The following is a 22,538-nucleotide window of genomic DNA, read 5'->3' as shown; positions in this document are numbered from 1 at the left end:
GAGGATCCGAATGGGTCAGATCAGCTTGGCAATGGATTTCAGTAACCAGATCCCCTTTCACCCACAGAGAGGGGGAGGAGGGAACTAGGCCGGGTTGACAGTTCACGCCCTGTTGTAAATTAAAGGAGAAGACTCTCTCTCCCCCTCCAGTTTAACCAAAGGAATGTTCTTTGTTAACAGACTTTTACGCCGAAACACGTTCAAAAAGTGAATACTGGAACAGTATTTCTAACCTAAAAATGTGGGGAATGGTCGGAGGGGATCTAAAGAATAATCGTGTCATATGGTCGTTATTTTGTGATGTCATTAAAAATGTTATAAAGGAAAAACTGTAACTTGAAAAATACAAACTACATGTACGAAGTCTCCATCCTTAACGAGGTATATGAAATATGAAAAATTATTAAAGTATTCTTGTTAAGATATGAATGTGATTTTAGGAGCCATAAAAGATAATTGTCTCCTATAAACTTTGCATAGTAAGTAGCCATGCCCCGAGTGAGGTCAGAGTGCGTGTCAGCCTGACGGAACTGTCCCCTTCGACCAGAGTGCATAAAGGGATTGGTAAAGAAATTAACATTTAGACCAGAAAAGCGTGACCCGGTAGCTACACGTTTGTAATGGTTGGAACTTTGAACATCAACACGAGGTGAAAAAAATAAACTCACCTCCCAGACCAGGAAAGACAGGTAGCTGCAGCCCATGTCTAAATTGGTTTGAGCTCTAAATATCAACACGAGGAAGAGGCGAGAAGCTCACCTCTCAGACAATCACTGGTATAGCTGATTAGCTGTCTTCAGAAAAGTATCTAGAAAAGCAAATGTATGTGGGACCACTGTACTACTCTTCTCAAATCACCGTAGTATGCTACTCTCGTCACCCAATGGGTACCATCGACACAGCTGGCTAGCCTATCTTCAAAGGAGCATCGTCCAGAGTGAACAACAGTAGAAGTGTCATGTATTGTCATGTTGTGTCTTGTTTCTGTCCTTTCCCTTCACCCTGTCTCCCTCTGCTGGTCGTTATTAGGTTACCTTTTCTCCCCCTCTTTCCCCCAGCTGTTCCTTGTCTCCTCCTAACTACCTCGTCACCCCTTTTCCCACCTGTTCCCTTTTTCCCTCTGATTAGTCCTCTATATCTCTCTCTGTTTCTGCTTCTGTCTTTGTCGGATTCTTGTTTGTGTTATTCATGCCTGTACCAGACTATCGTCATGTTTGCTGCAACCTTGTCCTGTCCTGTCGGAATCTGCCGGTCCATCTGAGCCTACGTTTGTTTTGTTATTAAAGAAGCTCTGTTTACGTTAATTCGCTTTTGGGTCCTCATTCACGCACCGTAACAGAAGAATCCGACCAAGAATGGACCCAGCGACTTCGGATCCTCTCCACTCAGCCGTCGAGATCCAGGGAGCGATGCTAGGCAGACACGAGCAGGAATTGTCTGCTGCTCGACATGCCGTTGAGACCCTGGCCACCCAAGTCTCCAACCTCACAGAACAGGTTCACCATCTCCGCCTCGATCCACCGGCCACTTCCAGGGCTTTCGAATCTCCGGAGCCCAGAATCAATAACCCGCCGTGTTACTCTGGGGAGCCCACTGAATGCCGCTCGTTCCTCACCCAGTGTGATATTGTGTTTTCTCTCCAGCCCAACACTTACTCCAGGAGCACTGCTCGTGTCGCCTACGTCATATCTCTCCTTACTGGACGGGCTCGTGAGTGGGGCACGGCAATCTGGGAGGCAAGGGCTGAGTGTACTAACCAGTATCAGGACTTTAAGGAGGAGATGATACGGGTTTTTGATCGATCTGTTTTTGGGGAGGAGGCTTCCAGGGTCCTGTCTTCCCTATGTCAAGGTAATCGATCCATAACAGACTACTCTATTGAGTTTCGCACTCTTGCTGCCTCCAGTGGCTGGAACGAGCCGGCTTTGCTCGCTCGTTTTCTGGAGGGTCTCCGCGCAGAGGTAAAGGATGAGATTCTCTCCCGGGAGGTTCCTTCCAGCGTGGATTCCTTGATTGAACTCGCTATTCGCATTGAGCGACGGGTTGATCTTCGTCACCGAGCTCGTGGAAAGGAGCTCGCGTTCTCCGTTGCCCCCCTCTCCGCATCACTACCATCTTCCTCTGCCGGCTCGGGTGCTGAGCCTATGCAGCTGGGAGGTATCCGCATCTCGACTAAGGAGAGGGAACGGAGAATCACCAACCGCCTCTGTCTCTATTGCGGTTCTGCTGGTCATTTTGTCACTTCATGTCCAGTAAAAGCCAGAGCTCATCAGTAAGCGGAGGGCTACTGGTGAGCGCTACTACTCCTGTCTCTCCTTCAAGATCCTGCACTACCTTGTCGGTCCATCTACGCTGGACCGGTTCGTCAGCTTCCTGCAGTGCCTTAATAGACTCTGGGGCGGAGGGCTGTTTTATGGACGAGACCTGGGCTCGGGAACATGACATTCCTCTCAGACAGTTAAGGGAGTCCACGGCCTTGTTCGCCCTGGATGGTAGTCCTCTCCCCAGGATTCAGCGTGAGACGCTACCTTTAACCCTCACTGTTTCTGGTAATCATAGCGAAACCATTTCTTTTTTAATTTTTCGTTCACCTTTTACACCTGTTGTTTTGGGCCATCCCTGGCTAGTTTGTCATAATCCTTCCATTAATTGGTCTAGTAATTCTATCCTCTCCTGGAACGTCTCTTGTCATGTGAAATGTTTAATGTCTGCTATCCCTCCTGTTTCCTCTGTCTCTTCTTCACAGGAGGAGCCTGGTGATTTGACAGGGGTGCCGGAGGAATATCACGATCTGCGCACGGTGTTCAGTCGGTCCAGGGCCACCTCTCTTCCTCCACACCGGTCGTATGATTGTAGTATTGATCTCCTTCCGGGAACCACTCCCCCCCGGGGTAGACTATACTCTCTGTCGGCTCCCGAACGTAAGGCTCTCGAAGATTATTTGTCTGTAGCTCTTGCCGCCGGTACCATAGTCCCCTCCTCCTCTCCCGCCGGAGCGGGGTTTTTTTTTGTTAAGAAGAAGGACGGGTCCCTGCGCCCCTGCATAGATTATCGAGGGCTGAATGACATAACAGTGAAGAATCGTTATCCGCTTCCTCTTATGTCTTCAGCCTTCGAGATCCTGCAGGGAGCCAGGTTTTTCACTAAGTTGGACCTTCGTAACGCTTACCATCTCGTGCGCATCAGGGAGGGGGACGAGTGGAAGACGGCGTTTAACACTCCGTTAGGGCACTTTGAATACCGGGTTCTTCCTTTCGGCCTCGCTAACGCTCCAGCTGTCTTTCAGGCATTAGTCAATGATGTCCTGAGAGACATGCTGAACATCTTTGTTTTCATTTACCTTGACGATATCCTGATTTTTTCACCGTCACTCCAGATTCATGTTCAGCACGTTCGATGTGTCCTCCAGCGCCTTTTAGAGAATTGTCTTTTTGTGAAGGCTGAGAAGTGCTCTTTTCATGCCTCCTCCGTCACATATCTCGGTTCTGTTATTTCCGCTGAAGGCATTAAGATGGATCCCGCTAAGGTCCAAGCTGTCATTGATTGGCCCGTCCCTAGGTCACGCGTCGAGCTGCAGCGCTTTCTCGGCTTCGCGAACTTCTATCGTCGTTTCATCCGTAATTTCGGTCAGGTGGCAGCCCCTCTCACAGCCCTTACTTCTGTCAAGACGTGCTTTAAGTGGTCCGTTTCCGCCCAGGGAGCTTTTGATCTCCTCAAGAATCGTTTTACATCCGCACCTATCCTTGTTACACCTGACGTCACTAGACAGTTCGTTGTCGAGGTTGACGCGTCAGAGGTGGGCGTGGGAGCCATTCTTTCTCAGCGCTCCCTCTCTGACGACAAGGTCCACCCTTGCGCGTATTTTTCTCATCGCCTGTCGCCGTCGGAACGTAACTATGATGTGGGAAACCGCGAACTGCTCGCCATCCGCTTAGCCCTAGGCGAATGGCGACAGTGGTTGGAGGGGGCGACCGTTCCTTTTGTCGTTTGGACTGACCATAGGAACCTTGAGTACATCCGTTCTGCCAAACGACTTAATGCGCGTCAGGCGCGCTGGGCGCTGTTTTTCGCTCGTTTCGAGTTCGTGATTTCTTATCGTCCGGGCTCTAAGAACACCAAGCCTGATGCTTTATCTCGTCTCTTCAGTTCTTCAGTAGCCTCCACTGACCCCGAGGGGATTCTCCCTGAGGGGCGTGTTGTCGGGTTGACTGTCTGGGGAATTGAGAGGCAGGTAAAGCAAGCACTCACTCAGACTCCGTCGCCGCGCGCTTGTCCTAGGAACCTTCTTTTCGTTCCCGTTCCTACTCGTCTGGCCGTTCTTCAGTGGGCTCACTCTGCCAAGTTAGCCGGCCATCCTGGCGTTCGGGGTACGCTTGCTTCCATTCGCCAGCGTTTTTGGTGGCCCACCCGGGAGCATGACACGCGTCGCTTCGTGGCTGCTTGTTCGGTCTGCGCGCAGACTAAGTCCGGTAACTCCCCTCCTGCCGGCCGTCTCAGGCCGCTTCCCATTCCCTCTCGACCGTGGTCTCACATCGCCTTAGATTTTGTCACCGGACTGCCTTCGTCAGCGGGGAAGACTGTTATTCTTACGGTTGTCGACAGGTTCTCTAAGGCGGCTCATTTTATTCCCCTTGCTAAGCTTCCTTCTGCTAAAGAGACGGCACAAATCATCATCGAGAATGTTTTCAGAATTCATGGCCTTCCGTCAGACGTCGTTTCGGACAGAGGTCCGCAATTCACGTCTCAATTTTGGAGGGAGTTTTGCCGTTTGATTGGGGCTTCCGTCAGTCTCTCTTCCGGCTTTCACCCCCAGTCTAACGGTCAAGCAGAACGGGCCAATCAGACTATTGGTCGCATCTTACGCAGTCTTTCTTTTCGCAACCCTGCGTCTTGGTCAGAACAGCTCCCCTGGGCAGAATACGCCCACAACTCGCTTCCTTCGTCTGCGCCCGGGCTATCTCCTTTTCAGAGTAGCCTCGGGTACCAGCCTCCGCTGTTCTCATCTCAGTTCGCCGAGTCCAGCGTCCCCTCCGCTCAGGCTTTTGTCCAACGTTGCGAGCGCACCTGGAAGAGGGTCAGGTCTGCACTTTGCCGTTATAGGGCGCAGACTGTGAGGTCTGCTAATAAGCGTAGGACTAAGAGTCCTAGATATTGTCGCGGTCAGAGAGTTTGGCTCTCCACTCAGAACCTTCCCCTTAAGACCGCTTCTCGCAAGTTGACCCCGCGGTTCATTGGTCCGTTCCGTATTTCTCAGATCATTAATCCTGTCGCAGTTCGACTTCTTCTTCCGCGATATCTTCGTCGCGTCCACCCGGTCTTCCATGTCTCCTGTGTCAATCCCGTTCTTCGCGCCCCCGCTCGTCTTCCCCCCCACCCCCCCATCCTTGTCGAGGGCGCACCCATCTACAGGGTCCGTAGGATTTTGGACATGCGTCCTCGGGGCCGTGGTCATCAGTACCTAGTAGATTGGGAGGGGTACGGTCCTGAGGAGAGGAGTTGGGTTCCCTCTCGGGACGTGCTGGACCGTGCGCTGATCGAGGATTTCCTCCGTTGCCGCCAGGTTTCCTCCTCGAGTGCGCCAGGAGGCGCTCGGTGAGTGGGGGGGTACTGTCATGTATTGTCATGTTGTGTCTTGTTTCTGTCCTTTCCCTTCACCCTGTCTCCCTCTGCTGGTCGTTATTAGGTTACCTTTTCTCCCCCTCTTTCCCCCAGCTGTTCCTTGTCTCCTCCTAACTACCTCGTCACCCCTTTTCCCACCTGTTCCCTTTTTCCCTCTGATTAGTCCTCTATATCTCTCTCTGTTTCTGCTTCTGTCTTTGTCGGATTCTTGTTCGTGTTATTCATGCCTGTACCAGACTATCGTCATGTTTGCTGCAACCTTGTCCTGTCCTGTCGGAATCTGCCGGTCCATCTGAGCCTACGTTTGTTTTGTTATTAAAGAAGCTCTGTTTACGTTAATTCGCTTTTGGGTCCTCATTCACGCACCGTAACAAGAAGAGACGGTTCGGACCCTTTCGGACAATCAGAGCCTTACAAGTGTGCCGCTGGTTCCGACAGAGATAAACCCGCGAACGAAGGCATTCACACTTACATACATTCATTATTTCTTACTTCAAACATGCAGGTGTTCGTGTGTAAAGTATATGATGACTGTGAGAATAGTTTCTAAAATGTATCAATGATGAGTGTCTCTTTCTCTCTTTCTCTCTCTCTACCTCTCAATGTCATTGTGTAAAAAGCCACCATATTTTGTCAGTCCTCTAGGGACCTTTTCCTAATGTATTACGTGTGTATGTTTATTCTGTGATATAATTTAGTTAGCTACTAAATAAATAATTAAACCAATTTGTATAGTACTGAATCATAAGTAAGGCTGGGATTTTCACAGATCCAAGGAGGTTACGACTGTTCAGAATGATGATATGATAATACATTACCGATCACATCCATAAAATAGTCAAAGACCTTTAGAGTTTAATTTGGGAGATGGTAACTCGTTAAACAACCGCTCTCGTGGTGCCCCAAATTCCTAATGAGTTAATTGTGACATGATTAATTTATTCAGGTAACAATTAGACATAGTTAGTTGATTAGATAAATAACAGTCATCAGATTAATGAAAGTAAAGTCACAACAATTAAGCTCGGGGCCCTGGGTCTGAGCTCCGCCCTGTGCAACTGTGTCCTGGACTTCCTTACAGGCCAGCCCCAGGTGGTGAAGGTAGGAAACAACACCTCCACTACGCTGATCCTCAACACAGGGGCTCCACAAGGGTGCCTGCTCAGCTCCCTCCTGCACTCACCCATGACTGCATGGCCACGCATGACGACAAAACAATAATAGGCCTGATTACAACAATGACGAGACAGCCTACAGGGAGGAGGTGAGGGCCTTGTTGGAGCAGTGCCAGGAAAATAACCTCTCCCTCAAGGTCAACAAAATGCAGTAGCTGATCGTGGACTTCAGGAGATAACAGAGAGCCCTATTCACATCAACGGGGCTGCAGTGGAGAAGGTGAATAGCTTAAAGTTCCTCGACGTACACATCACTGACAATCTGGAATGGTCCACCCACACAGACTGTGTGGTGAAGAAGGCACAACAGCACCTCTTCAACCTCAGGAGGCTGAAGAAATTTGTCTTGGCTCCGAAGACCCTCACAAACTTTCACAGATGTACAATTGAGAGCATCCTGTCGGGCTGTATCACCGCCTGGTACGCCAACTTCACCGCCCACAACCGCAGGGCTCTCCAGAGGGTGGTGCTGTCTGTCCAGCGCATCACCGGGGGCACACTGCCTGCCCTCTAAGACACTTACAGCACCCGGTGTCACAGGAAGGCCAAAATATCATCAAGGACAACAACCACACAAGCCACGGCCTGTTCACCCCGCTATCACCCAGAAGGCGAGGTCAGTACAGGTTCATCAAAGCTGGGACCGAGAGACTGAAAAACAGCTTCTTTCTCAAGGCCATCAGACTGTTAAATAGCCATCACTAGCCGGGTACCACCTGGTGACTCACAACTGCACATTGGAGGCTGCTGCCCTATGTAAATAGACATGGAACATTGGTCACTTTAATAATGTTTACATACTGTTTTACTCATTTCATATGTATATACTGTATTCTACTGTATTTTAGTCAATGCCACTCAGAAATTACTCCTGCTAATATTTATATACTTCCTAGTTCCATTATTTTACTTTTAGATTTGTGTGAATTGTTAGATATTACTGCACTGTTGGAGCTAGGAACACAAGCATTTCGCTACACCTGCAATAACATCTGCTAAATATGTGTACGTGCTATTTTATTTTATTTTTGATTGGACGTGATTTGGAAAGGCACACACCTGTCTATGTAAAGTCCCACAGTTGACAGTGCAAAAACCAAGCCATGAGGACGAAGGAATTGTGCGTAGAGCTCCGAGACAGGATTGTGTTGAGGCACAGATCTGGGTAAGGGTACCAAAAAATATCTGCAGAATTGAAGGTCCCCAAGAACACTGTGGTCTCCATCCTTCTTAAATGGAAGAAGTTTGGAACCACCAAAACTTTTCTTAGAGATGGCCGCACGGCCAAACTGAGCAATCGGTGGAGAAGTACCTTGGTCAGGGAGATGATCAAGAACCCGATAGTCACTCTCTCAGAACATGAGAAACAAGATTCTCCGGTCTGATGAAACCAAGATTGAACTCTTTGGCCTGAATGCCAAGTGTTGCGTCTGGAGGAAACCTGGCACCACCCCTACAGTGAAGCATGGTGGTGGCAGCATCATATTGTGGGGATGTTTTTCAGTGGCAGGGACTGGGAGACTTGTCAGGATCAAGGAAAAGATGAACTTAGCAAAGTACAGAGAGATCCTTGATGAAAACTTGCTCCAGAACGCTCAGGACCTGGGGTGAAGGCTCACCTTCCAACAGGACAATGACCCTAAGCACACAGCCAAGACAAAACAGGAGTGTTTTTGGCAAGTCTCTGAATGTCATTGAGCGGCCCAGCCAGAGCCTGGACTTGAACCCAATCGAACATCTCTGGAGAGACATGGAAATAGCTCTGCAGCGATGCTCCCCATTCAACCTGACAGAGCTCAAGAGGATGTCACGTTCTGACCTTAGTTCCTTTGTTATGTCTTTGTTTTAGGTTGGTCAGGGCGTGAGTTGGGGTGGGTAGTCTATGTTCTTTTTTCTATGTGTTTGGCCTAGTATGGTTATCAATCAGAGGCAGGTGTCGTTCGTTGTCTCTGATTGAGAATCATACTTAGGTAGCCTTTTCCCACCTGTGTTTTGTGGGTGATTATTTTCTGTTTAGTGTGTTTTGCACCTGACGGAGCTGTTTCGTTTTTTTCACTTGTTCTTTTTGTATTTCAGTGTTCAGTAATAAAACATCATGAACACATACTACGCTGCGCATTGGTCCGATATTTCATATTCGTCGTCAGATGACAAAGACAACCGTTACAGAGGTTCTGCAGAGAAGAATGGTCGAAACTCCCCAAATACAGGTGTGCCAAGCTTGTATTATCATACCCAAGAAGGCTCAAGGCTTTAATCGCAGCCAAAAGTGCTTCAACAAAGTACTGAGTAAAGGGTCTGAATATTTATGCAATGTGATATTTCCGTTTTCTTTTTTTCTACATTAGCAAAAAAATAAATTACAACTGTTTTTGCTTTGTCCTTATGATTGATGAGGCAGGAAACGATTTAATCCATTGTAGAATAAGGCTGTAACGTAACAAAATGTGCAAAATGTCAATGGGTCTGAATACTTTCTAAATGCACTGTATTTGTAATTACTGCATAAATTTGAGCATGTTATATGTAAGCAACTGTTTTAGAACTACAGCGTTGTTAGACTCATGGAAGTCTGAGTCACTCCCACCTATCCTTCCATGCAGGGTCAGGGGGGTCACGGTTGTCAGTTATGACTGATTCTCACTCTTCCTCTCTCCTGGCAGAAAGGGCTTGTTCTCTTGCCCTTCCTCCGTTCTCAGCCTCCGAGTACATCTCCTCCCATAACGACTGGTTCCTACTACTTCCTCGCATTCCTCACAGTAAAAGAATGAACAAACAAAAAACAGAAAGACAGAAAAGAGAAAACACTATCAGGTGGGCTAGGGTCGCTGGTGAGGAAGGTGGGCTAGGGTCGCTGGTGAGGAAGGTGGGCTAGGGTCGCTGGTGAGGAAGGTGGGCTAGGGTCGCTGGTGAGGAAGGTGGGCTAGGGTCGCTGGTGAGGAAGGTGGGCTAGGGTCGCTGGTGAGGAAGGTGGGCTAGGGTCGCTGGTGAGGAAGGCGGGCTAGGGTCGCTGGTGAGGAAGGTGGGCTAGGGTCGCTGGTGAGGAAGGTGGGCTAGGGTCGCTGGTGAGGAAGGTGGGCTAGGGTCGCTGGTGAGGAAGGTGGGCTAGGGTCGCTGGCGAGGAAGGCGGGCTAGGGTCGCTGGCGAGGAAGGCGGGCTAAGGTCGCTGACGAGGAAGGCGGGCTGACGTCTTTCCTCGCTCTGTTATTCATGCTTCACCTGTCATTGTCAACAAACTGTTATAGTCAAGTAAAAAGCTTCACTCAACTCACACTCTGTAATAGTGTATAGCTATCTCGCTCAAATAATTATATGATAAAGAATCCCTATGGTAAGAGAATTTGAATTAGAGCGAATCTCGTGACTTATCATCATCCATATGCAATGGGAGCATTTCTCCAATATCAAGTGAAATTATTTGATGATGAATAATCATTGTTTATGAAGAACTTTATACTAAGGACTTCAGACCATCTAGTAGGCTTTGATGTGTAGTCCCAGCTTCCTGTGAGTAAGTCAGTAAGAGTGTATGACTGGTGACTGCTGATGGATTGTTTTATGTGGTTTGTTTGTATTATTACTGTTATTCCCACCACTGAAACAGCTGTGAAAAGATCCAAATACCTTGAGAGTGAAGAAGGCTATGACATTGAGTATGAGAAGTATCAAACACTCAGCAAAACACCACTAGGCAGAATATGTTTTTAATCATTTCAAACTCTGCCCCTCGGTTGCTCTCTCTCTCTCTCTCTCTCCCTCTCTCTCTCTCTCTCTCTCTCTCTCTCTGTCTTTATCTCTCTCAATTCAAATCTCTGTCTGTTAAATTCTCTCTCTCCGTCTTTATTGCTCTCTCTCAATTCAATTATCTCTCTTTGTCTATTTTCTCTCTGTCTTTTCTCTTTCTCTCAATTCAATTATCGCTCTCTCATTGTCTTTCTCTCTCAATTGAATTCTCTCGCTCTCAATTCTCTGTCCTCTCTCAATTCAATTCTCTCAGTCTTTCTCTCTCAATTAAATTATCTCTCTCTCTCTCTCTCTATTTAATTAAATTATCTCACTCTCTCTCTCTGTCACTCTCTCTCTCAATTCTCTCTCTCTGTCTTTATTTCTCTCTCTCAATTCAATTATCTCTCTTTGTCTCTTTTCTCTCTCTTTTCTCTTTCTCTCAATTCAATTCTCTCTCTCTGTCTTTCTCCCTCTCAATTCAATTATCTCTCTCTCTCTCAATTCAAATCTCAGTCTTTCTCTCTCTCAATTAAATATCTCTCTCTATCTCTCTCCTCTCTGTCTTTCTCTCTCTCTCAATTCAATTATCTGTCCTCTCTCTCAATTCAATTTTCTCAGTCTTTCTCTCTCTCAATTAAATCTCTCTCTCTCAATCTCTCTCTCTATCTGTCTCTCTCTCAATTATCTCTCTCTGTCTTTATTTATCTCTCTCAATTCAATTTTCTCTCTGTCTTTTCTCTTTCTCTCAATTCAATTATCTCTCTCTCTTTGCCTTTCTCTCTCTCAATTCAAATCTGTCTTTCTCGCTCTCAATTAAATTATCTCTCTCTCTCTCTCTCTCTCTCTCTCTCTTTCTCTCTATTTAATTATATATTCTCTCTCTCTCTCTCTCAATTCAAATCTCTCTATCTCTCTCCTCTCAGTCTTTCTCTCTCTCAAAATTAAATTCTCTGTCCTCTCAATTCAATTCTCTCAGTCTCTCTCTCTCTATCTCTCTCTCTCAGTGGGTCTGTTGAGGAAACCCAAAAGGGCTGAGTCAGAGATCCCATCTCTTCCGGAGTCAGACAGGGCCATGCAGGCCAAGCCAGGGCAGGGCAGAGCCAAGCGGAGGGAGCTCCCCTTTGAAAACCCTGTCTGTGGAAAGATCAACCAGCAACTCCTGGGGGAGTCACTGTGCTGTCCTAGTCCTGCCCAAACAGCCCCATGGGCTGGGGCCTGGCTGGGGTCATATTTATTAGGCACCAAATGGAAGAAAACGGACTAAGACAGGAACGAATTGCCTGGATTTACTGCTTGTTTTAGTGTTCCATTGAAAACTACGGTGTGGCCTAATGACGATTACCCAGGCATGCAGCCTCAATGTCCCAATGTAACTCTACTCTGCTGTGCTGCTGACTGTTTACCTTGGCCCCAGCCCTCCCGCCAAAGGACTTTCAACTCAGCAGCGCTGCCCCCGAGAGTGACACCCTCTCTCTTACTCACTGTCTAAATAAAGCAGTTTTAGGCGTCAGTCGCAGTTTGTCTGTGTCGCTCTCTTGCCTCTCTCTTGCCTCTCTCTGCCTCTCTCTGCCTCTCTCTTGCCTCTCTCTGCCTCTCTCTGCCTCTCTCTGCCTTTATGTATCTCTCTCTCTTGCCTTTCTCTTGCCTCTCTCTGCCTCTCTGTGCCTTTATGTATCTCTCTCTCTTTCTGCCCATTTAGAATAGCACATTCAACATAACCTTATCTATGTTACTCCATAGTATCTGCTAAGTGACAAATACATCAGCCTATTGCACCATTCACCAAACTCCTAAAATAAGTGTGAGGCTTTGCTTTGTATCACTTGTCAGTTTTTACTACTGATCTTCTCAGCTACAGATCATTTATGGTGAAATAACGTAGAGTGAATGTTGTCATGCATATGACACCCACCCAACCTTAGCTTTGCGGTAAGAGTGGTGGGCCAGTAACCGAAAGGTCGCTAGTTTGAATCTCAGAGCCGGATGAGGTGAAAAATCTGTTGTGTCCTTTAGCAAAGCTCTTAACCATAATTGCTCCATGGTCGCTGCTGATAATGGGTGACCCTAGCAGTGACCCCACTCTCTGAGGGTGTCTCAGGGAGAGTTGTGATATGCAAAAAAAAAAAACATTTCCAATTCACACGTGTATAATGCATACTTGTACATATGTGAAACAGAACAAATATAAGCCCCCATTATTTATTATTATTTTGCACATGAATTCAGGCACGAGTAATGAATGGGAGGAGGACCTCAGTGATGTAATGTGTTGTGAATTCTCCCTCAAAGTATCATGGATACCTTGAAGACATTACCAGTTCATAAATTGATAGACCTATACATATTTTGGTTCTTATTTTAGGTTTCACTCTAGGTTTGATTTTCATATCTGAAGGAAGGTTTGTAATTCGTCTCGGTTGCAGCAGAGCCTATCTTAATAATGTTTGTGTGAGGTCGTCTCTGTTAACATGAATGATGCTTAACAACAACACTTTAAACCAAGACTGGGGGCAAATGAAGCCTGCAGACACGCCAACTCCTTGGGTATAAAATACAAGCTGTGTAAACTTGGTGACATAATCAAAATAATGGATTAGAATTGTTTTAAATCGACACTGGTCTGCTCAAACGAGTATCATGCAAGGGGACACGTAGGTCAAACCAATTGATATTTTCTTGTAATAAAATTGAAATGGCAATGTTGATAATCAACAACATTCATCCCCAAACGCTGTACCTGGTTGATGTGCAGTACAGCGCAGTAGGAACACAGCTACACTGACACTCATAAACTCTCCAACATCAACATGTCAAAGTGCAGACAGATAACCTAAAGCTCAGGGATAAATCTAGCCATCTCTAAAATGTTGTTGTCTACCAACGGTATCTTTTCCAAGCTATATTCACTTAAATATCCTTCACACGGTGACAGGTACTCTGTGCAGGTGGAAAGGATACGCTTGGTTTAAACACACATTGAAGACACTGGTGAAACCATTGAATTGGGTGCATATAAAGGAAAAGGCATAATAAACTGTTGTTGTGTGTAAGAGGAATGGCTAACTTTAATACAGAATGAGAAAACAACTAGAAAAACTGTCTGGAGATACAAATCACTCAGGGATCCATTACTACTGTCTTTCCAACAGCTTCTCATGACATATTTCTCTTTAAAACTTCAAAATGTTTATATGTACCTTTACAGCACATGAAGATGGCACTCAAACCCTTAAAATTATATTTGCTGCAAACCTTGGCACAGTATACACTACCAACAATGACAACCACAGTGTGTTGATTTCCTTCAAATATTCTAAGACAGGAGCAATTATTCCAAATCCACATTGATATCATCAGAAGAATTTGTTTCAGAGATTTAAATAAGATCATTAAAAACTATATCAGGAATAAAACAACCAACCAAAGAAATACAAATATCCAAACAAAAAGTAGGGGAAAACAATGCTATTAATAAACTTGATATTTCAAAAAAATAAATAAGTTCAGAAAAGAACACTGATTCAGCTGAAGAACCCTGATGGTGAAACTGAAATGCAGTTTAAACGGCAGTTTCACAATAACCTACTAACTCATCAGATTCATTCCACTGAAATGGACATTTCCCAGGGAGCTAGAGGAATTTTTCTGGCCTCAAAATGGATCTACTTAGAGTTCTGTCAAACGAGACGCCGTTCACACCCCTACTGGAGGAGAGGGACACGTACAGTATGTTCTGTGTAATGAATGGGAAAGTCATAATTCTACTTAGAGTTCTGTCAAACGAGACGCCGTTCACACCCCTACTGGAGGAGAGAGACACGTACAGTATGTTCTGTGTAATGAATGGGAAAGTCATAATTCTACTTAGAACGTTGAAAGTCAGGAAAATGTACTGTAGACCTTTTGAGTAAAAATACAAGGGCAAATTGTATCAGACCAATATCAACAATGATTTGTCATATAAGGTCATTATGTCTTGAAAGCTGTGAAAGGTTGTTTTCAAGCTACATATATAACATGTTTTTTTCACATCACTGAATCATAAATGGCATACTTCACTCTGTTCAGATTATTCTCCACACAGCTCCAATACATCTCAAACTACAGTTTCCTCACCATGGAGTCAATGTGTGACATTCCTCTCATTGACAAATGTTGTTTTATGACATCGTCTACAACAGGTTGTACAGATGTAGGATCTTCATTGGATTATTCTATTGTTGCTGAGAATTTTCTGCAAAGCAGGAAATGCAAACTTGTAGTGTATTTGAGTCTTCTAAAGTTTGTAATTTCCACTTTTACATTTCAGAAATGATTTTCCCTAACGAAAAATGTATCAACCCCTACAAAAATGTCCATTCATTATAATCCACATAATAATTCAAATTTCCAGTTGCTGCAAGATTACTTTCCTGCTGTAGCAAACTGGCTCAAATTAAGATCCTACATCTGTAAGAACAGCCATTCCTCTTTTATCAACTGAAAACTTATCAGGGGCAATTTATTAATTCCACCTCTATTTCTCCATGTAGTGACATTAAATGAATCTATGTTGACCTCAATGCCATTTAGCCTTTTCATTTTATTTCTGTCAAATTTTATCATGAAAATCACATGCATGTATGCAACTGTAAATGTATACAGTTTATATCAGTTAGGTAGTCTTTGTTGCAGACAGAAGATATTGCAGCAGTCCTCTTTTACAGTTTAGTATTGTAACAAAAAGATGCATCTATAAAATGATTGTGGGTGCCATTTGTTCAAACAGTACTTAGCTAGCTGTTGTACATGTGTCAAAAAGTTTGCGAAAATGTCCTAAACATTTGTTATCCTCACCTTAGAAAAAACAGCTTCTACCAATTTCTTCCAAAATAGTACCATAAATTAACAGTATTTTAATTTCATCTGTAGGATTTGATTATTTAAGAATTGAGTAAATAATTAAAAACAAAAATTGACTGACATAGGATGTCACAGTCTTTGATACCCTGTTTAAAACCATAAGAGTTTCAGTCAGATAGGCCTACAGTAAGAGCTATCAGTGGAAAGACATATTTGCAATAACTAACAACTACTAACTCAACAAGAGAGAAAGAAACGAACAATCATATTTAAAATGAAGACATAAGAAAAAAAATGTATTTCAGTTCTACTCTGTGTCCATATCTTTATTTAACAATCATACTCATGTTTTCAACAATGGAAGATTAATAAATACTTTATCTTGATTCAGGAAGGTTGTCTTGGTAACTTGATAGCTTGATTCCAGTTGCAAAAAAATATATCATAAAAATGTCCTTTGTATGGATAGTGCTTTTATCAAGCACTAATATCCAATTAACCGCTTTTGTCTTGAGTGGGGGAATCCATAGCATTATGTACAGGTTTCTTCATTTCAAACAACAAAGAACATTTGATCCACCTCCATATCTGAGAGAGAGAGATATTGAGTACACACACAGCAGGTCGGTCCAGAAAGCATTTCAACTGCAGATTAACAAGAAGGCATCACCTCTCACTTATTTCCCTTTGTGTTAAGGCACTAAGGTTTTCCCATATCATTCTGGAAATCAATCCCACATATTCCACAGACATTTCAAACTTGCAGGGGTGTGAAGGGGCAAAAAGGCTGTCTCTGTCCAACAGTTGTTAGCTGGGAAGTAGGAAACAGGCCCAGAGCCATCGAGGCACTGAATACTTCCACCACTCAGCAGCAGGACATCCAGAGAGAGAGAGAGAGAGAGAGGCTAGTGCGGTGGGTTCCGTCCCCCAGCTCGGTGACTCAGGCCAGGGCCATAGGACACCAGGGCTCCCCTCTGACAGAGCCGGCTACGTCTGCAGACTGGGTGAGGCCCACACGGGTGTAGAGGCCGTCCTGGCCTGGGTACTTGACCACGGCAGAGCCACCAGAGCCAGCTGAGCCCTCCACTGGGCCACTCAGTACAGAGGACTGAACCTGTAATAGGACAGAGAGATGTTAGTCAGATTCAGGAGAAATTACTATTATCCAAAGGTTTTCTATAGTCACAGCCAGGGCTTATCAACGATAAAGCTTCATCTGTTACTGCTAAGATGGATATATATACAGTGGATATACTGTATGCGGTGGATGTTCTCATTATTATATAGCATGTGTCAAGTGATATAACAGACACATATAATTAATTAAATGTACTTGTTGGAAGTAAGCCTATAATAGTATCTTATTTGGAATAAATCAGAGACTACAATGTTTTACAACACAATTCCGAAGAGCATCATTTTTGAAAAATGTAGACCACCTCCCAGAACCTAGTAGAGGCCTTTAAATATCTCTGATGACACTATATACAGTAGATTACACCCCACATATTGTATGAGTCAATCCGTATGAATCCAATACTATAAGTCCAATATTATTGCTATTACGAACATATCAGATAAAGGTTTATTATTAGCCTGCCTGTATGTCCTATATTTAAGCAATAAGGCCGGAGGAAGTGTGGTTTATGGCGAATATACCATGGCTAAGGGCTGTTCTTATGCACTACACAATGCAGAGTGCCTGGACACAGCCCTTAGCCGTGTTATATTGGCCATATACCACAAACCCCAAGGTGCCTTATTGCGATTATAAACTGGTTACCAATGTAATTAGAGCAGTAAAAATACATGTTTGTCATACCCGCGGTATATGGTCTGCTATATCACGGCTGTCAGCCAATCAGCATTCAGGAATTGAACCAACCAGTTTATAATTGTTAACATTATCCAATCAAAATAATAAATTAGTGCAATAAATAAAACGATGAAGCCTCTACAACAACGTTTTAGATATGTTTTCGTTTGAAAGGCAAATTCGACCAAAACCGTGGACCTATATTTGACCTGAAGAATTTCCTTACACAATTTATTATTTATTTATTATTACAGGTGTCAGTTGGCCTGCATGGGACAACGTTACCTTAAAACGAGTCCGTTTGTACAATATACCGGCCCGCCTATCCCACACCTGAATATTATTTTTCAAATCGAATAGGCGAAATCATCTTCTTACCCCTGGCACCTGCGTGTTCGGAGAGCTGTTCTTCGAGTCTTCAGAGTTGGAAGAAGACGTGGACGTCGGAGTCATGGCGACTGAATTACTATTCCCTGTGGTAAAATTATAATTAATTATAAAGAGGAACTTAACAGCGAAGCCTTTCAATGAGAGCGAGAGAAAGACTGTGTGTCATGAGGTTAAAATAGAGGTTGCTTACCTGAGGATCCCTTGGTTTTGTTCAAAGTTTTAGGTTTTCTTTTCCTCGTCTGAATTCCCTCTTTCTTCATGGCGAGGGGCCGAGGTACCTGCAAAAATAAAGAATACATTAATCTTAGTCATGAAATTGTTGGGCGGCGTTCTCTGTCTTGTTAATTTGCTAAACGTTTTGTCAATGTCGACCAAAAATAAAACTAATTTGTAAATACTTCATTAACAACTATTATAATTAATTTAACACACTGAATAAACGGATTGTGCTTTAATTTTGCTATCGATATTCAGTGAACAATTACGCACGGCAATTTACGGTGCTAGTTACAATACGGCCTGCTAGTTGTAGAACATTACATTTAAAAATCAGTGCCAACTTGTGACATAATGTGAAGATTGTGTCTTACTCCGTGTAATTTTGTGTAGAGCCCACATGCGTTGCACACCGGTTCTCCCTCTGCGTTTCTGCGCCATAAGGTGGTTGTGCTCGTCTGACAGTTGGCACAGGAGAGGCCGATTCGCCGGGATGATGACTGGGAAAGGCAATACATAAACAACAATAAACACACTGGTACATAAAGATTAAAAGCTATGATTAAGCAACGGTGAGCTATAAAAATGAGATGCAGAGATGTCTCAGGTCGAGACTAGGCTACGTGACTAATAGAATTTTTGACTGTGATCCAATCCCTTATAATGAATCACTGTATTTTAAGAGCACGGATTCTCCTCTCTTATGACTATATTTATGTTACCTGCACTAATAACCTAACAATAATATTGGTCGTATTCATGTCATCCATTTACAGTAACAGACTTATTTACGTGAATTTCATTGGCAGAGTTTGTGGAATCAAGGCATCACTCGTTTGTTAGTGTGCATAGCCTAATAACTGCGTGATGGCGCTAGGGAAATGTGTCTGAACATTTTCTTTTTCATATTTCATTAATATATTAACAAAATCATTCTGTCTGTCATATATGTAATTTAATTTGTTGACCCTGATTAAATTACCTATATGACAGCCAGAATTATCTTGTTAATATATAAATGGTCTTCCATTTTTGTGAATTGTTGGTCAAATAAAATCCCCATTATTTAGAGAGATATAGGGATCTTAGGCGATAACCTTAAGCCATTGTTTTAAATAAATAGACAGGAAATGTAGTGACTAAGTAGTCCCTGAGCATGTGTTGCTTACCATCCGCTTCTGTGGTTTAATTAATGGCCGGCTGAGTCCATTCATTTTGCTGTACAGGCCGCAGGCGTTGCAGAGAAAGTGGCCCGTGCCATCGCGTCTCCAGAGCGGCGTGGAGATGGAGCCGCAGTTGACACATTCCCTGCTCTCTCCCAGGTCGTCGAGAATATCTGCGGGAAAACAGACAGGCAAAACACCAATCACTTACATGACACTTCAGAGAGGCGCTTGGTCATAAAAGAGCCGTGATTTTTCGTAGGCTTAATTGAGCACATGTCTATACCTTAAAATATGTAATTGTCTGTTGCAAATTTGTTGGATCCTTTGATGATAGTTCAGCATTATTTTCCAAATGAGGTCTAGTCTAGGCCTATGAATGTGATATTAGGCCTATACATTCAATACACAAGGAGACTGCTCTTTTGTCTCTATTTTAGCTATTTATGTTTGACGTATTGGGTTACTTTTATAAACTCCAAATGTTTCGATAGCCTACTAGTTTATGCACAGTCGGAGGATGTAATCTAAAATGTATTTATTTTATTTACACCAATGAAAATGTCAAAAAAGGATATGCCTAGAAGTCGATTTATAAAAGTTTCGATATCAGGGATATGCTTAATCTTCAATTCATGCCACAAATGAATTGATAATAGCTTAGTTATAATAACTAACCTACTTAATTGTATATTCTTAATAGGAAGCAATTTAACGTTCTTTACCATTGCTATAACAATTTAGACTTATTTCATCTGTGATAACAATCTCTTTAACTCACTTGAATGTGAACTTATTCGGTCTACTAAACTGTTGTGATCGTAAATGATCATCATATTGCTACACCCAAGCTCTCGTTGCTTTTAAATGTTTTTAAATGGTTATTTCAATTATTGTACATGCGTAAAACGTTGGTAACCAACAGTTATTCAATAGATAAAATAAAGTTGTCACATTGAAGTCCATATCATTAATCATCTTTCATCGATAATATTTTGAATAGAAGGCCTACCTCCGTTAGGTCCTCGAATCGTCAAGGGCGCACCTCTGCTTTGCAAAGTGTGCAGCATGGTGTTATCAAACGGTCCTCCGGGCCAAGGCGAGGACAACTGGGATAGCTGCGGTCCAACATACTGGGAGTAGGGGCTGGTGTAGGATCCACTGAGGGGGCGTGAGAGACCGTACTGGTCTCGACTGCCCATATTCAGCGGGTTACTGTAGCCGTTATCCCTGGGAACCCCGTTGTTAATTGGCGGGCTTGGAGGGTAGTGGAAACGGTTGGAGGTATGAGGACTCCCGGTGCTGTAGGAGGGACTCTCCGGAGTAGACTGCGACCAGACTGAATGGCTGGTGACCGCATGGCTGGGCTGAGACGACCCACTGGCTTGCAAATAAGGAAGGCTGGGTATCATGGGTCCCACCCGCGAGCTCGGTACATACACTGGAGAATTGGGGTTGGAGTGCATATAGCCCCCAGAGGGCGAGTCGTACCCCGCCTGGCTCTGGTGGGCCGCCGCGATGGCTAGTGTTTGATACATGTCGCTGGGGTCAACGATAAGGCCCCCCTTGTGGTGCGGGTGCGCTCCACTGGAAATGATGAGTTTATTGCCCTGGTCTAAATCTGTGAACAGAGTGATGTCCTCAGTGTTGTTGTGATGGTGCCCGTGTCCGAACTGAACGTAGGAGTGTAGAGATGATCTGCCTGACCCTTCCGCGCGCCGGTGTCCCACTGTGTCAATTTGATCGCTTGGCAGCGGTGACCTGAGCCCCTCCGAGTCGTGCGCGTGGCTGTCCCTCCTGCCCTGCCCGCCGTGTAAGTAACTCTGTTCAGCCGGTGACCCGGGGCTGCTGGACACTTCTCGCTTGACCATGGACCAGATGTTTTCGCCCAGGTCCATCCAGGATCACTTTCCATACACCGTAGGACTAGAAAATCGTGAGGGTGTTGTCTGCCCTGGGAATGAGAGAGAAGACATTGTCATCAATATCAAGGCTAAAAGGGTCTATCTTACTGGACATTGCTAACTTAAAACAGGCTCTTGAGCTTCATGCAAATACAATTAGAGTGCAACTACGTCTGGTATCATAAAGGATCTGTAAGGCGAGGCAATCAAATCGTATTACAATCTCTACTACTTTTACAAGAGATTTGTGCCAAAGAGTTAGCCTACATTTTAATGACATAATATACATAAACCATGGTGTTACCTTTCATGCGATACTATTGATTTGCAAGAAACATGTCCTCCCCATGATAATAATATCATATCATGGCTTACCCTCTGAGAAACTACGCAACACAAACCTAACATTGCCCTTGATGTGGGGCTTGGTTTCATTTTGAAACGTGTTGGCTTAATTTTGAGAACACGACACAAAATTATAGCCGGGCTAAAGGCTACTTAACACACAAGACTCGATCCTCTCTATGAAAACTATATGATGGGTATGGACTTCTAGACAATATATTTTTGGTAATAGCGCCTACGGCATTAATCCATTAGACATGTAACCACAGCGCGCGCTTTGACCGGAGGAGTTGAATCTCTCCGTGTCAAAACCCTGTCCTCCCCTCTCGAGATATAGCCTCTTCATAATTACAAAAAAAACACACCGTTACAGATAGGAAACAAAACGCAATTTGTCTTTGGCGCAAAAAAGATAACCGCTTGATAAGACGCATAACAGATAAGACCCAATAGGCACGGTAAACGAGACAAAACAATTTAGGTTCTGCGCAGCTGGCACCAGGAGTAAGAGCACTGAAACCAGATGTTTTACCAGATGTTTAACCAAGACTGGACAGAAAAATATAAAACAGAACAGGAGAGGAGCGAATATTCACCACATACCTACTAGTTCTGTGCCATCCGTCGCTCGTTGAAGTTTCCAATAGTGTGTGGTTCGTAGCTGGTCTCGGGGAAGATAGGAATGAAAGTGTTACTGCGCTCGTGATGAGGTTTTTAGAGAGGAGGCGCTTCTCGAGGCTGTAGTTGAAATCTGAGGGCGTTCTCTGATTGGATTTCAGTTGAGCAAACAGATCAACTCAATGGGGGTGCTGTAGTCTTTGAAATATTTGATCATGTCTAAAACTGTAAATGCAATCAATTCGACGTTTTAAAGTAGTATATGGACTTTTTCTGTTTAAATAAAATCAACGTATTCAAACAGTATATTCAGGGAAATATTCAGAGAAAAGCTAGTTTTGGCAGTGCACTTTTGTTTACTCACAAAATATTTATATAACTATTATAATAAGTGCGTTTAATTTAGAGAAAAAAAAATCAGGATTTTTCATAATTGACGTCAAGCCTGTTTTCAAAGGATATTGTGGGAAAATGGTTAATTGTTATAATGTAGAATGATAGGCCTACTATAATTAGTGAGGCTCTGATAGGTTAATTTTAATCGTGATAGTTGTCGTCATAAATCTAAGTAGCCTAACATATATTATTCAGAATGTGTTTACAAGTAGGTTATCTGTTCCAGCATAAATTGTAATAATGCAAGATGTTAGAACTATCTAAAAAAACTGTTGGCATCGAATACAGAGTAAAAAAAAAACATAATTATATGTAAAAACTTGAATAA

General features: G+C 43.9%; 1 protein-coding gene across 2 annotated transcripts; it reads right to left on the bottom strand.

The window, feature by feature from the left end:
• Positions 1-13,560: 13,560 nt before the first annotated feature.
• Positions 13,561-21,949, bottom strand: LOC110530508 (GATA-binding factor 6-B). Of its 2 annotated transcripts, none has more exons than XM_021613652.3 (7): positions 21,800-21,949; positions 19,960-20,901; positions 18,954-19,120; positions 18,159-18,284; positions 17,759-17,846; positions 17,557-17,651; positions 13,561-16,476 (listed from the first exon to the last, which is right to left on the bottom strand). In XM_021613652.3, exons 2-7 carry the CDS (start codon positions 20,843-20,845, stop codon positions 16,303-16,305), a joined length of 1,536 nt encoding a protein of 511 aa, XP_021469327.1. In that variant the 5' UTR covers positions 20,846-20,901; positions 21,800-21,949; the 3' UTR covers positions 13,561-16,302. The 2 variants fall into 2 exon arrangements, with proteins under 2 accessions (XP_021469327.1, XP_036842052.1); XM_036986157.2 differs by having other exon boundaries at positions 21,804-21,899.
• Between the last annotated feature and the right edge of the window lie 589 nt (positions 21,950-22,538).

This window comes from Oncorhynchus mykiss, chromosome 8, assembly GCF_057628025.1.
Source record: "Oncorhynchus mykiss isolate SJ-2025 chromosome 8, ASM5762802v1, whole genome shotgun sequence".
NCBI classification, from domain to species: Eukaryota; Metazoa; Chordata; class Actinopteri; order Salmoniformes; family Salmonidae; genus Oncorhynchus; species Oncorhynchus mykiss.
Note: the sequence above shows the minus strand (reverse complement) of the source record. Positions and strands in the feature narration are given on the sequence as shown.